The sequence below is a fragment of the Caretta caretta genome, chromosome 14 (genome assembly GCF_965140235.1).
Source record: "Caretta caretta isolate rCarCar2 chromosome 14, rCarCar1.hap1, whole genome shotgun sequence".
Taxonomy (NCBI): Eukaryota; Metazoa; Chordata; order Testudines; family Cheloniidae; genus Caretta; species Caretta caretta.
The window spans coordinates 26,911,930-26,928,778 of NC_134219.1; the positions used below are offsets into that span (position 1 = coordinate 26,911,930).

Genomic DNA, 16,849 nt, shown 5'->3' on the forward strand with positions numbered 1-16,849 from the left:
TTGTCCTTCTCAAACAGTAAGAAGTTAACAGTAATACTATGGAAAAACAAAGAGTTCACCAGGAAATCATTTGAAAGAGAAAGTTAAAATATCCATTATAATCTTTATTATCCATCTTATATACTTATCAAAATGTTTTATATGGAACATTGCTTTCACTATATAATATGAAGGAAATAGACAAATAATTTGGAAATGAAATGACTCTTTTCCATTACAAACTGTTCCTAGACTGAGGAAGACCGCAAGAATGTTTTCAGGCTCCAGGATCTGGTAGACAAACTACAACTGAAAGTGAAAGCTTACAAGAGACAAGCTGAGGAATCTGTAAGTATCATTCTGAGGAGGGAGGATATGCATCCTTTTGATATTGCAGAATGCTTTGGGGATGTCAGAATACACCTTTTCTAAGTCTCCTTTGGTAAAAATGCTTGGCTTTCATTAACAAATACTTACGTGTGCAGAGCTTACTGAGGAACTCTGACTGTTTCTCTATCACTTTTTTGTAGGTTAATAAAAGATCTGACTAAGTTTAGCAGTTTTCATAATTCCATAGTGACACACTACCTGATGTGTGCAAACCACATGTCACTTAGACGTGGTTGGAGATGCAGGCTCTGTTTGCTACTACAAATCACGTAGGATCGAGAGATGAGGAAGCAGCTATTTTACCTCTTTTACTTGAAATACATGAGGTGGGGATATGGATTTTTTTTTTTTTAGTTCAAACTTACGTTCTGATAGGCTGGTTGGGAATCTTCTCGGATGTCACAGCTGTTGGACTGTCACAGTTCACGGCTAACTGCACCTTTGACCCCTTGTGTTCTGTCTGAGTGCAACCCCCTTGACAGGCCTTGAAACTTCACCTTTCTGCAGCAGAATTGCAAGATTCTCCTGCTCCCAGACTGGGTCCCAGGGTACAGTAATGCAACCAACAGATTCTTCATCAGGCCTGACCCAGTCAGCTGCCTTGCAAGTCTTCTCTTCAGGAGCTGTGATCGGTGCAAACACAAAGGACAGAAAACAGCCTTTTCAAAACAATATATTGTTTAATCTCAGCAGAAGGAACACAAAGTAACAAGAGCAAATGGTTATTAACACAACAGTCTACACGCAGAGCTGTGTTACCCAAAACGTACATAGGCTCAGCTTATCCAGACACCCCCTTTTCTAGGCATAGGAGTGGGCACAGCCTGATTTCCCACAGTCCCTGTGTCACCCTCTTTCCCTGTGCTGCCGTTGCTCAGTTCCTCCCCCCACCCGACTCCTAAGCCCTATTGCCTCAGTTTCCTGTCTGGATTACCCACTCCTCTGTACCAAGCCAGGATGTTGAACTCAGCATGATTAGAGGGAAACTTCAAAGGAACTGACACCCACTTTAAGTACTGGTGAATGGTGCTGAAACTCATCCTGCTTACATGTGAGCCAGGCCTGGTTTAACCCTTTAGTAATCATATAGCAACCAACACAAACACAACCAAACAAACAGATGAACATATAATGGTCATAAAATAATATTGGTGTTTTCCAAGTCCTTCACAGGGATCTCTTCACCAAAGAAAAGAGCAGCATCCCTCTGCTCATTATATTAATGTATATAATTATATAATTAATAGAACTCCACTGATTCTTTTAAATTGAGCTGGGGTGGGAGGAGAAGAGGAAGAGAGTGATTAAACTTAGCTGGCCATTTTGATCATGCTGATTTGACTTCTTAGTAGCTTTTGCTTTGACTGTGGCCATGGTTTTGGTGACTAACTGATACAGATTGCTGATGTATACAGCATTTGTTCCCCCATTTGCTGCCTCTCTCCCAATGTACTGCTGCTCCCCGTTAACCCCAAATGCTGCCCCCCAATGGCCCTACCCCTATTTACCCCATGTCTTGCCTCTACCCTTCTTGGTATGATGTCCCATGACCCATGTTGATGTGCTGCTTTCTGTCCCATGTCTCACACCTACTCCCAGGTCCCAGTTCCCCCTGACCACAGGGCACTTCTGGGGGACCCGGTGACCTCTCTGCTCCCAGCCCACTGGCTTCAGTGGGTGTCTGGCTACATTCCCCATCTCCCAGTTTTTGGGGAACCGTCAAAAAGGGGCCACTGAATCCCAACCCCAAGAGAAAGCCTTCTGGGGAAGGGATATGCTCATACCAACTAGCAGGGCCAAGCTCCACCAGCAGACTGAGCTCAGTTGATACTAGCCCTGCCAGTTTGTGGTAACTCATTGCCCATGGTCAGGGTTTCTGTACTCATGGGATGGAGAAACCCCCTTATAATAAATTCACATTACAATTAAACTACTAGCATTGTCTTTCTATATAATACATGCACACACACAGTGAAAATGTACATCTCTTGCTTGATTCCCTATGTGATAGGGTTAGAGAGCCTCTAATACTGTACAAGCTCCATTAATTCAATGCCACCTTCTTCCCCTCTCCCTTTGAATGGTGCATCTCATTACAGTTGGTAGAAGCTGGGTGTGTCCTAAGTTTTTTGTTATGAGGAAGAATAATTTCTGATTGTCTAACCCTGAACTCTAAGCCTGTGAAATTGCTGACCTGAAAGACTCACAAACTAGAATGCTGTCGCTTTCCTAAATTGGATGCTTTCATTTCTGTATTTATCACCAAGCATATTGTTGGTAACAAATATGTGTTTACTGTCATTTATCTGTATTTAAAATAATATATACTACTGCATTAATGTGGCCTGATTAGGAAAAAGGAGTTATAAATGAATGTATAAACCTAAAGAAAAATCCCTCCAAAATGTTTAAAAAATCTATTTTCAGTTAGTTTTTAGTGATTCTTTGAAAAAAGAATTAGAAAAGGGCAAGAGTGTGAAGGTCTGTGCTTAGATTTTAGATATGAAATGATAAGCGGGTAACAGTCTGGGCTTTCCCCGTCCCCTCAGCAAACAAGCACATCCTATTAAGTCCCAAATGTAGGGAAAGGGGAACCCTCAGACCTTTGGTTTACAACTCTCTCTCCATCCACAGGAGGAACTATCCAATGTCAACCTCACCAAGTTCCGCAAGATCCAGCACGAGCTGGAAGAGGCTGAGGAGCGGGCTGACATTGCAGAGTCCCAGGTCAATAAGCTCCGGGTGAAAAGCCGAGAGGTTCACAAGAAGATTGAAGGAGAAGAGTGAGGATGTCTCCATGCTTCAAAGTGACTGAAGAAATGCACAAAATGTGAATCTCTCCATCACTTTGCTTTGTAATTATTGTTTATTCTGTCCTCAGTGTCTAGTAAATAAAGATTATAGAGAGCTTTGCATACAAAGAACCAGAAGTGGCTTTTGTGTTGTACTCATTAGCTTTGGAGTTTTATTAAGGTTTGTACATTTACAAGATACATTTGCACAATCAAACATAAGTTGAATACTTATCCCTAAATTTTCAAATAATTCCACAGATTTTAGCTTCAGAACTCCTGTCAATTGAATGAATCAGACCTCTTGTGTGGAGAAAGATGCCAAAGCCCTCTGAGATAATGTATGGCTTTATTCTTTCAAGCCGTTTCAAGCAGCACTCGAGATAGAATTATACAGACAGTTTTGCTTTAAAATATGATGGAAAATTTCCTGACAATTACCATCTGGTAAGCAAAATATAATTTCCTCCAAAACAATGGAATAAATATATTTTTTAAAATTTTGCAAACATCTAAAGGATATGAATTTGCTGTGCAATAATAATAAGCAGCACAGATGATAGAGTACAAGTGAATGCCAAACAAATATGATTGAATTTTTTAATAAGGTTAGAGGCATTAGAGGCAAAAATGCAGTAATTCTGCATTTTAGTGTGGCATTTGACGCAGTGCAGCATGATGCTATACACTGGTAACTTTGGGAAGGGGAGGTATCTGGTGAGGAGTCACAGAGATTAGTGTAAGACCTGATTTTATTAAACATGATTATTCATGACTGAGAGATGGGGTAAATGGAATTTTACACAGGATACTGATGTGGGAGGGATTACAATACAAAAGGATTGGGACGGTTAGAAATATGGGCAGGGAATAACAAAATGAGATTCAATGGGCTGAAATCTAACACATCTGGATAAAAGTAGAGAACAGATATTTTCTTGTAGGAAATAATGTCAAAAGACACCTAAGGGGGACGTGGAGAGAAACTGAATGATATCACAATGCAATGTCATGTGAAAAAGTGCAACAGACCCAGACAGCAAATTACCTGAGAGTCTCAGTCTGACCAATCCATATTTATTGGCCAAACTTGTGATGGGGATGGCTACATGAGGAGCAGCCTGGTGGACCACATGTGGGCAACTTGAAACTTTACAGTTGGTCTCTGTGTCCTCTTTACAGTGTTTTCACTTTTAAAACATAAAGAATCCAGCAAAATTCAAACAGAATACAGAAAAAAATGCTACAAACTGTTTCAGGTTGTTACGGGTAATTTATGTCCAGCTCAAAACCACAAAAATGACAAAATAAAGCATAAGGCCATATAGGTACATTCATCATCTTCTCACACATACACACCCAAACCCACTCACAACTCTGTATCATCCTTACTGCAAAAAAATCAACAGTAACCAACCAGGGTTACCAACATGATGTCCTGACAACCCTAATGCAATAAGGCAAAGTTATAGTAGCTCTCCCTTGCCTAATAAACAATAACAAGTGCTTTATAAACCATTCAGCAACACTTCAGTGGTCCTCACTAATAGCAACACAATGTAGTTCAAATATCCAATATTACAAAAATTACACAAAAAATTCCTTAGAAAACAATTAAAGTTCCAAGGGACAAATGGCAGCCAAGTCAAAATCACACAAACTAGGAAATACAAGATCATACCACTATCATTGCACTCTTGAAAAGTCCGAGCTTTATACAATTATAGCAGAATGCATTTTGCCTTCCCACTCCATGTCACAGTCAGAAACCTCCCTGATGATCCACTAAAGTTTCCAGTCACCTTTCTCTCTTCTTTTTCTGCTTAGTGGTCAAAATTATGCTTTTTTATTCTTCTTTTTGTGGCCTGTCACCAATATAATTTTCTATTTTATATTCAGTCATCGTTGTCATCCTTGCCCTTTTATTGATTGTCTTTCTCTAGCCTTTCATGCTTGGTCATCTTCATTGTCATAGCCTTTCTTCTTTTGGTGGTTATTGTCATCCTCCTCCTTTTTCTGCAACCAGTCATTGGGGTTATTCTGTTTTTGTTCAGTTGGTCATCATTGTCCTTCTTTTTCTTGTATGCGATTGGCCCTGTACTTCTTTTTCTGTTCAGTCATCAATCAGTCATCTTGAGTAAGTTTTGGTCATCATCATCTTTCTTTATTTTGTGTTTGTGAACATTATTGCTCTTCTTTTACTGACCAGTCGAGTTTTGTCCTTTTAATTTGTGTACTGTCATAAGAACTGTCCATCTAGCCTAGTTTCTTGTCTTTTTGTCTTCTGACAGTGGCCAGTGCCAGGTGCTTCAGAGGGAATGAACAGAACCGAGCAATTATTGAGTGATTCATCCCCTGTCATCCAGGGCCAGCTTCTGGCAGTCAGAGGGTTAGGGACATTCCGAGGATGGGGTTGCATCCCTGACCACCTTAGTTAATAGCCATTGATTACTCCTGGGGGGATTCTGCGCCAAAAACAATTAATCAAAATTCTGCGCCAGAAAATTCAAAATTCTGCATATTTTGTTTGTCAAAATAATGCAATATAATCACATCAGTTTCAATTGTTTTATAATTTATTTAAACTACAATACAGAAAAAAGTCACAATAACTATTCAGCATTTCCTAAATACATGAAAGTGAAGTTACAAACACTTGGTAACTAATGCCCTGCATTCCAGTTATAATCCTAGATTTTCGTTTAAATTACATTACAGAACACCAAACTGCAAAATAAATAAATAAATAAATAACCAAACAAACAAATAAATAAAGCAGAATGCTATTTTAAATTACTCAGACTTTCACACATGAAAGTCATACAGTTTAACTAATCATTTTCCTGGACCTGGCTGGTTACTTTGGGAAGTGCTTTGTAATGATTGTCTTGACATTTTATTAACTGATTGGTAAATGTTTTATTTGCCCTCAAAGTCTTTTTTTTGAATGGGTAAGTAAAATAAATCCTGAGCTGTAATCAAACCCCATAGTGCCTCTTTGGCACAGGAAAAAAAATGAAAAAGCACATGGATCTTCCTAGCTGAGGATTGCCTTACTGTCATTTATAATAATGGCATTGCTACCCTGGAAACTGCAAAGCGCTGTTGTGGGGATGAGCCCGCCGCAGTGCTTTGAAGGGCGAGTGTGGTCGCACGGGAGCTCTCCCAGCGCTCCTGGTAATTCATCTCCACTCCTAGTGCTCAGAGCCTGTTCACACTAGTGCTTTAAAGCGCTCAGACTTGCTGCGCTCAGGGGGGTGATTCTTACTATAAAATGTAAGTGTAGAAAAGCCCTAAGACTCCTAAGACAATGTAGGGGCCTTAAAACTTTCACAGGTTTTAATGCTCTTGGGGGAACTGACTGAGAATGGGAACAGCTAACTAACAATAAGAACAATAGGCATGCTGCTACATTTTTGCTTCAGAGAATGAGATCAATTAACCATCAACAGCAAGTTTAACAACTTTACTATACAGTCAGGCTGCTTCATTTGTGCCTCTAACCTGCCTCGTGCATAATAAAAAGCCCTATCCTTACATTCCAGGATGGCATGCATGCAGTCTCTCTCGCTTCTTGGCATGCAGATATGCCCAGACCCCGCCCCCCCCGACACTGATCACGCAGACGCATGCCCAGCCACCCTCTCTGCCCCCCATCTCTGAGGCTGCTCCAGGAATGCTGGAACAGACGCACTGCTTGGGCTACTGGGGAAGAAGCGCGTGTCCCCCGGCAGACTTTTTGTGTGTTTTTCTGCATGGGGGGTACAGAAAAATGTGGGCCATCTGACTTCTGCTCTACCGCATGGGCGCAGAATCCCCCCAGGAGTAATTGATGAACCTATCTGCCAGGAACTTTGCTAATTCTTTTTTGAACCCAGTTATACTTTGGCCTTCGCAATGCGTTTCAACAGGTTGATTGTGTGTTGTGTGAAGAAATACTTCCTTATGTTTGTTTTAAACCTGCTGCCTAATAATTTTATTGGGTGACCCCTGGTTCTTGTGTTATTTGAAGGGATAAATAACATTTACCTGTTTCAGAGGAACAGCCGTGTTAGTCTGTATTCGCAAAAAGAAAAGGAGTACTTGTGGCACCTTAGAGACTAACCAACTAAAACACCTCCAACACATTATTAAGGATCTACAACCTATCCTGAAGGATGACCCAACACTCTCACAAATCTTGGGATACAGGCCAGTCCTTGCCTACAGACAGCCCCCCAACCTGAAGCAAATACTCACCAGCAACCACATACCACACAACAGAACCACTAACCCAGGATCCTATCCTTGCAACAAAACCCGTTGCCAACTGTGCCCACATATCTATTCAGGGGACACCATCGCAGGGCCTAATCACATCAGCCACACTATCAGAGGCTCGTTCACCTGCACATCCACCAATGTGATCTATGCCATCATGTGCCAGCAATGCCCCTCTGCCATGTACATTGGTCAAACTGGACAGTCTCTACGTAAAAGAATAAATGGACACAAATCAGATGTCAAGAATTATAACATTCATAAACCAGTAAGAGAACACTTCAATCTCTCTGGTCATGCGATTACAGACATGAAAGTTGAGATATTGCAACAGAAAAACTTCAAATCCAGACTCCAGCGAGAGACTGCTGAATTGGAATTCATTTGCAAATTGGATACAATTAACTTAGGCTTGAAGAGAGACTGGGAGTGGCTAAGTCATTATGCAAGGTAACCTATTTCCCCTTGTTTTCCAAACCCCCCACTCCTTCCTCAGACGTTCTTGTTAAACCCTGGATTTGTGCTGGAAATGGCCCACCTTGTTTATCATACACATTGTAAGGAGAGTGGTCACTTTAGATAAGCTATTACCAGCTGGAGAGTGGGTTGGGCGGGGGGCGGGGGGGAGAAAACCTGGATTTGTGCTGGAAATGGCCCAACTTGATTATCATACACATTGTAAGGAGAGTGATCACTTTAGATAAGCTATTACCAGCAGGAGGGTGGGGTGGGGGGAGGTATTTTTTCATGCTTTGTGTGTATGAAAAGATCTTCTACACGTTCCACAGTATGCATCCGATGAAGTGAGCTGTAGCTCATGAAAGCTTATGCTCAAATTAATTGGTTCGTCTCTAAGGTGCCACAAGTCCTCCTTTTCTTTTTGATGATTACCTGTTCTGTTCATTCCTTCTGAAGCACCTGGCATTGGTGTGATCATGGAGGACTTCAATTTGAGTGACATATGCTGGGGTTTTCATGCTGCCAGTACTAAAACATCCTTGGAATTTCTAAACAATACAGATGACAGTTTCCTAATTCAAAAAGTGTTGCAGCCAACATGGGGAATTTCTTTATTATACCTTGTCCTAATTCATAAAGAGGAACTGATCATAGAACTAAAAATTAATTGTCGGTTAGGTATAAGTGATCATGGCTTGATCACATTTATAATGTACAAACAGAATAAAGTCCAGACCAGCTGAAAACAATTATGAGCCAAGTCAGTTGTGAGGAAGAATTTAATGAGAAAAATGTGAATGATAATTGGAAATCGTTTAAGAACACCTTACAATATACCCAAAAAGCCACAATCCTACAAGTGAGGAATAAGCTTGTGCTGGTTAAAAAAAACTGACCTGGTTTAGAGGGAAAGTGAAGGCAGCTATAAATAAATAAATAAATAAATATATATATATATATATATATATATATATATATATATATATATACACAAATGGAATATTATAGTAAGGAAAATAAATCAGGAATTGGGAATTGCAGAGAATTGATAAGGGATGCAAAGGGACAAAAGGAGACATCTATGGTTAGCAGTGATAAGGACAATAAGAAGGAGTTTTAAAAATAGATTAGGCATAAAAAGAATCATGACAATGGTATTGGTCCATTACTAGAGGGAAATGTTAGAACTGTTAATAATGTAGAGAAGGCAGAAGTGTTCAATAAATATTTCTGTTCTGTATTTAGAGGGAAAAGACAGATGATACATTTTCATCATATAATGATGATAACTCTTTTTTCCATTTCACTAGTATCTCTGGAGGATGTTAAAGAGAAGCTACCAAAGTTCAATATTTTTAAATCAGCAGGTCCAGATAACTTGCATCCAGTAGTTCACCCATCTTATTATCTAGACTTCTAGCATTGGTATATAAGCTTTTAAAATTGTCACTTTTTAGCTGTCTGCCAGTATGTAATGTAATTGAATGGGACTTGTTTTCATTTGACCATTTCTCATGAGTTTCTACCCGTATTTTATCTTCCATACTCTCCTCCTTATTAGGACATAGAGAACCTCCATTAATAGATCCTCCCCTAAGGGATGTCTCTGTCTGAACCACATGCTTCTCCGTACCTGTCAGCTTTACCCCAGCCCATATTTTAAAAACTATTCTCTAACCTTTATTATTTTAAGTGCCAGAAATCTGCTTCCATTTTGGTTTAGGTGGAGCCCATCCTTCCTGTATAGGCTCCCCTTTTCCCAAAAAGTTCCCCAGTTCCTAATAAATCTAAACCCCCTCCTCTCTACACCATTGTATCATCCAAGCATTGGGACCCTGCAGTTCTTTCTGCCCAATTGGCCCTGCATGTGGAACTGGAAGCATTTCAGAGAATGCTACCATGGAATTCCTGGATTTCTATTTCTTACCTAGCAGCCTAAATTTGGCCTCCAGGACCTCTCTCCTATCCTTCCCTATATCACTGGTACATACATGTACCACAACTACTGGCTCCTCCCCAGCACTACACAGAAGTCTATCTAGATGTCTTGAGAGATCCGCAACCTTCGCACCCAGCAGGGAAGTCATCATGTGGTTCTCCCCATCATTGCAAACCTAGCTATCTATGTTTCTAATGACTGAATCCCCCATTACTATTACCTGTCTCTTCCTAATAATATGCTTACTTGTCTTAATCTTTCATCAGACAGAATTACTGTGTTCCCATTGATTTATTCCTGACATCACCTGGAGTGAAACAAGTAAGTTACCATTGCTTTGGGTTCCGAAAACCCTGGGTAACAATGGTGGATAATCAGCTGAACATGAGCTCCCAGTGTGATGTGATGGCCAAAAGAGCTAACGTGATCCTGGGATGCACAAACAGGAGAATCTCAAATAGGAATAGAGAGGTTATTTTACCTCTGTATATGGCACTGGTGACACCACTGCTGGAATCCTATGTCCAGTTCTGGTCCCACAATTTATGAAGGATACGATTAATTGGAAAAAGTTCAGAGAAAAGCCACGAGAATGATGAAAGGATTAGAAAACCTGCCTTATAGTGGTAGACTCAAAGGGCTGAATCTATTTATCTTGAAAAAGAGAAGATTAAGGGGTGGCTTGTTTACAGTCAGTAGTATCTACAAAGTGTTACGAATTACACCTGGTAGGACACTCACACAAATGCTGCGAATTATACCTGATAGGTCACGCACAGTTCGAATCTAGGCTGAGGCACATAAACAAAGTCCACAACTGCAGAGTTCCCAAAAAACACTAAGTTTATTACACTCGAGCGTGGTGCCCCCCTGCTAGCCAGGAGGGGACCCCCAAATACAGATTATACAAAGGTTATATACTTTTTAGCAAAGCATGTTGCCCTCGTGCATTGGAAACCTTAGCCAATAAACAAACCCTTTTCTTATCTACCACCTATCCCTGCTTGGTGTATTCCTCGTGCTAAACCAGTATGTTAATTACACAGCATGGTCCTAAAGCCATGCATCAGTAACTTTTATTATCAGGATGGGAGGCCTCACATCAAAGGCCAGGAGATAGGGAGTTAGGGACTGACAAAAAAACAGATACTGGGAGTCAAGGCAGGCTGGAGACAAGGGGGAGGATTTTCACAGGAATGCAGTATCTAAGGAACACACCTCCTGATGCATGATATGTTTGCTTTTAGGCAATGGTGGGCCCCAAACCAAAATGGAGTCACATGTGCTAACTTTTCCTGAACAAAAGGGAACATATATTTAATAACGGGCTCTTCGGTCTATCAGAGAAAGGACTAACATGATGCAATACCTGGAAGTTGAAGGTAGACTGATTCAGATTGGACATAAAGTGTAAATTTTTAACAGTGAGAGTAATTACTATTGTAACAATTTACTGAAGGTTGTGGTGGATTCTCCATCCCTGACAATTTTTAAATCAAGGTTGGATGTTTTTCTAAAAGTTCTGCTCTAGAAATTATTGTGTGGAAGTTCGCTGGCCTGTGTTGCACAGGAGGTCAGACTAGATGATCACAATAGTCCCTTCTGGCCTTGGGATCTATGAATGTATGAATACATTGCACACAGCTGTGATGGCTGTGGCTAGGTATTGTTTTGATCTGGCCTTATTAACCAGTCATCCAAGTAAGGATACATGGAGCCTTCTATGTCTTGCATGGATAGCTACCATCACCAGGCTATTGGTAATAACACAATGGCTGTGGACACTCCAATAGGGAGGACCCTGCATTGATAGCATTTGAGTTTCATGAAGAATATGAGGTACTTGACGTACCTCTTTCTGACGGCTACATGGAAGTATGCATCCTTCGAATTGAGAGCCTGGAACCAATCTCTATGCGACAATGAGGGGTTGATGTCCCCTAATGTGATCATCATGACCTTTGATGTCTTTCTATATCTCTGCATCATGGGGTATCTCACAGATTATAGATGACTTTGGAAGGGTATTGAAGGAGAAAAACATCCAAGCAAACTTCTCAAATATCCTTCCTGTCCTACAAGTAAAGGAGGACAGAAGGCAGAAGATTCTGGAAGTGAACCATTGGTAGGTAAGTAATAGATGGCTTTGATTTTATGGCACACTGGTCCACCTTCTATGGGAGAGGGGGCTATATAGTTTGGATGGCCTCTACCTCAGTAGAAGGGGAAACAAGCTTCTCAGGAACAGACTGACTAGAGTAGTCAGGGGAATGTTAAACTAAAAACAAAAGGGGAGGGTAAAAAGAAGGAAGAAATGAGCACTCATTTAACACAAAATCAAGATGTTAGAGCAAAATTAATCAAGAAATCAAATGATATGAAGAGAAGAAATTCTTGAATTGCCTGTACACAAGGCAGGGTAACCAATGCTAGAAGCCAGGTACAAGAGGCATTGGAATTGCTACATCTAACACAGACCTCATCTTAACAGATAAAGAGAATTGATCACAGCTCTAAAACTTAGCAATTGCTTCAGTATAAGTGATCATGATTTGATTACACTTGTTATGTGCAAGCAGAATAAAGTTAAAACTAGAAATATATATACTTGATGCTTTAAAGGTGCCAGTTGCACAAAACCGAAAACAATTATGAGCCAAAAATATGTGAGAAAAGGTATTTAAACAGAAAAATTAGAAAGATAACTGGGAATTGTTTAAGAAGACTTTACTATATACCCAAAAAGCTGCAGTCCCACAATTGACAGAGAAAGACACTTTGGTTAAAAAATAAATCTGGCTTAGACAGGAAATGAAAGCATCTATAAAATAATAGTAATAATAATAATAAAAAAATCTCATTATATAGCAAATGGAAGAAAGGAGAATTGATAGTAAAGAATATAACTTAAAAGCTAGGAATTTAGAAAATTGATAAGGAAGCAAAAGGACATGAAGAGAAATCTATGATCAGGCACGTTCAGGACAATTAGGAGTTTTTAAAAGTATATTAGGAACAAAAAGAATCCTAATAATGTTATTGGTCCATTACTAGATGGAAATGGTAGAATTGTCAATAACAATATAGAAAAGGCAGAAGTGTTCAATAAATATTTCTGTTCTGTATATGTAGTCACATCATATGATGATGCTGAAACACTATTTCCATTCCAGTAGTAACTCAGAAGAATGTTAAACAGCTGTTTCTAAAGCTAGATATTTAAATCAGAAGGTATGGAGAACCTGCATCCAAGAGTTTTAAGGGAGCTGACTTAGGCTCTCACTAGATCATTAATATTTATTTTTCAATAAGTTTTGGAACACTGAGGAAATTCCAGCAAATTGGAAGAAAACTAATGTTGTACCAATATTTAAAAAGGGTAATGGGATGACCCAGGTAATGTTAGGCCTGTTAGCCTAACATCAATCCTGGGCAAGATAATGGAGTGTCTGATACAGGACACTATTAATAAAGAATTAAAGGAGAGTAATATACGTCATGCCAATCAATATGGATTTATGGAAAATGTTCTTGTCAAACTAACTTGATTTTTTTTTACGAGATTATGAGTTTGGTTGATAAAGGTAACCGTATTGATGTAAGTGTTGATGTGACTTCTGTGAAGCATTTTGACTTGGTACAGAATAACATTTAGATTTAAAAAACTAAAATGATATAAAATTAACATCAGACACAATTGGCTAAATGACAGGTCTCAAAAAGCAATTGTAAACAGGGTATCATTATCGAGCAGCTATGTTTTCCAGTGGGTCCCACAGAGATTGGTTCTTGGCCCTGCACTATTTAGCATTTTTATCAGTGACCTAGAAGAAAGCATAAAATCATCACTGATAAAGTTTACAGATGACACCATGATAGGTGGAATGTCAAATAATGAAGAGGACAGGTCACTGACAGAGCGAGTAAACAATAGATATTTTAATATGGCCAAAAGTAAATGTATACATCTAGGGATAGAGACCTGAGTGCACAAAAGGTGCCTTGAAAATCACTGTGATTCCGAAAGCTGAGTTAAGCACCTAAGCTCCTATACAATGAATGGGGAGAAGCAGGCATCTTAGACTGTGAATCACAAAAGGCAGCAAGCTAGGCAGCGAGTCACCTAAGCTAGCCAATGGGAGATGCCAATAAGAGGGGTGTGTGCTAAGCCCGTCCCTTTCTCAGAGATAGGTACCTAAATCCAGGCTGCAGGGAGGTCCTAGCTCTGCCTGCGAGTCTCAGCTGCAAACTTTCTCTTGGCAGTAGGTGCCTATGCTGTTAACAAGAAGCTGTCATCAATGCAGCAGCATCAATTTAGCAGGTCTGGTTAAGACATGCTAAGTCAATGGGAGAGCACTCTCCCGTCGACTTCAGTAATCCACCTCCGCGAGAGGCAGAAGCTACGTTGACAGAAGAGCATCTCCTATTGACACGGCACAGTGTAGACATTGCAGTAAGTCAATATAGGTTACTTGACTTAAGTTACTTAGTTCATGTAACTTAAGCAGCATAATTTATGTTAACTTAGTGCCGTAGTAACTTGCTAAAATTATACCTTGCTACCAAACACTTCGCCTGCTGTGGACCATGCTGAGTAAGAGACGCTTGGAGGTGTACCTGGGTAATAAGACCAGCTCACCCCGTATCATAACCAATGGGCTACCATGAGGCTCTAGACTTGCGCCAACCCTTTTTAATATACAGTATACATAAGTAACATGCCTCCAACTAAATCACGAAAATGTGAATATGCAGATGATCTTGCCATGACAATCCAAGCATCAAATCTCCATGACACTGAGAAAGTATTAACTGAGGACCTCCAAAATATGGAACAATATTTCCGGAAATGGAGGCTCAAACCAAACCCTGGAAAAACAATAGTAAGCACATTTCATCTTGATAATAAGAGTACCAAAAACACACCAAAAGTAGCTTTTTGTGGTAAAAATGTGCAACACGATTACACTCCAACATACCTCGGAATGAAACTCGACCGCACCCTCTCCTTCCATGATCATCTTGAGAAGGTAGTTGCAAAGATAAAAACAAGAGCCAACATAATCCAGAAACTCGCAGGTACAACCTTGGGTGCATCAGCAACAGTGTTGTGAACAGCTGTAATACCATTTGTATATTCAGTAGCTGAATATTGTGCACTGGTATGGAGCCGTAGCAGCCACACACGACTTGTGGTTACCCAGCTAAATACAGTGATGTGGTGCATCACGGGAATCCTTAAGTCGACTCCAACACCATGGCTACCTGTCCTGTCTCACATCGCTTCCCCACCAATATGCCGAATTGCTGCACCATTCCGCGAAGCTCAGCAAAACCAGTAAAACAGATATCCTCCTAGCCACCAAGACCTTAACACTGCCCCCTCCCGCTTCCCCCTGCAACATCTTAAGTCCTGCAAGCCTTTCTGGGAACATTCATTTAGTCTCATGCAATCAGGCTATGATCAGAAGAAGGCTTGGAAAGCAGATTGGGCTAAACAAGACTTAAAAAAGAAGCACCTTGTGTCAGATCCCACGCAGAGGGTTCCTGGGTTTGATCTTCCATAGTGTTAGGGTTCCCTCCCCACTCTGAACTCTGGGGTACAGATGTGGGGACCCCCATGAAAGACTCCCTCAGCTTATATTCCACCATCTTAGGTTAAAAATGTCCCCAAGGCACAAATTCCTTTCCTTGTCCTTGGATGGTATTGTTGCCACCACCAAGGGATTTAAACAAACATTGAGGGAGGGGCCACTTGGAGCCCTATCTCCCTCAAAATATCCCCCAAAGCCCCTTCACCCCCTTTCCTGGGGAGGCTTGAGAATAATATACTAACCAATTGGTTACAAAGTGAGCACAGATCAAACCCCTGGGTCTTTAGGACACTGAAAATCAATCAGGTTTTTAAAAGAAGAATTTTATTTTTTTAAAAAAGTAAAAGAATCACACCTGTAAAATCAGGATGGAAAGTAACTTTACAAGGCAAATAAAAAGATTTAAAGCACAGAGGATTCCCCTCTAGGCTTAACTTCAAAGTTACAAAAAACAGGAATAAAACTCCCTCTAGCATAGGGAAAATTCACAAGCTAAAACAAAAGATAATCTAATGCATTTCCTTGCTATTACTTACAATTTCTGTAACTTTATATGTATCATTTCAGGATCTTGTTAGGAGATGTTTTTCCCCCCCGGTCTCTCTCTCTGTCCGAGAGAGAACACCAAAGAGAGCACAAAACTAATCCTCTCCCCACAGATTTGAAAGTATCGTCTTTCCTTATTGGTCCTTTTGGTCAGGTGCTAAACAGGTTATTTGCTTCTTAACCCCTTACAGGTAAAGGAGGGATTTTAGGCTACCCTTAGCTGTATGTTTATGACACTTGGTCATCTTGGTTAACTCTGAACCGAATTCGAACCAACCATGGTGGATGCGGATATCTAATGCACAGATGGAAAATCAAGGACTGCCCGGTATGTGAGTGTGGTTCTCCATGACAGACCATCAAACATACCACCACCTACCACCCAATTTATAAATATGAAGGGGGCATCACTGCAATAAATTCTGCGACTCCTGATGTAGCCATTTGGCTCGATCAGCTTCAGGGGAAATTGTAGTTGCTCCTCTACACCAGCCATGCGAAAGAAGAAGTGCTGTAGTGAAGACAAGCCCTGAGGCAGCCAGCCATCTGTCTTCCCTGGTCTGTGCATGATTCTGAGGCTTAGGTGGGAGACAGACACCTAGAAGGAGGCAGCAATGCATGTGCCCATTGCCAGAAAGATAGGTGCCTAGGGAACTTTCACTGCAAAAACTTAATGAGTTTCGGTGAGTTCAGCAGGAGTTTGGTGGATTGCATGGGACCCAAAGCTGTGACGTCGGAGTTTAAACCCAGACTTACCTATTTCCTTGGGTGAATCTAGCCTTTTGAGGCTTTGGCCCTGTGGGTCTCTGCAGCAGTGTATGTGGCTGTGTGTAGGTGATGTGGGAAGGGAGGTTTGGAGGGCATACAGAAGAGAGCAGGGAGATGACGAG

The 16,849-nt window shown here is 40.6% G+C and overlaps 1 protein-coding gene across 1 annotated transcript in view; it reads left to right on the forward strand.

Moving 5' to 3' along the window:
- LOC125621053 (myosin heavy chain, skeletal muscle, adult-like) overlaps positions 1 to 3,293 on the forward strand; it is a 33,753-nt gene extending 30,460 nt beyond the window's left edge. Inside the window, exons 37-38 of the mRNA XM_048817446.2 lie at positions 232 to 327; positions 3,004 to 3,293. Coding sequence (XP_048673403.1) covers positions 232 to 327; positions 3,004 to 3,156 — 249 coding nt within the window. The 3' untranslated portion in view covers positions 3,157 to 3,293. The remainder of the gene's footprint in view (positions 1 to 231; positions 328 to 3,003) is intronic.
- Positions 3,294 to 16,849: the final 13,556 nt, after the last annotated feature.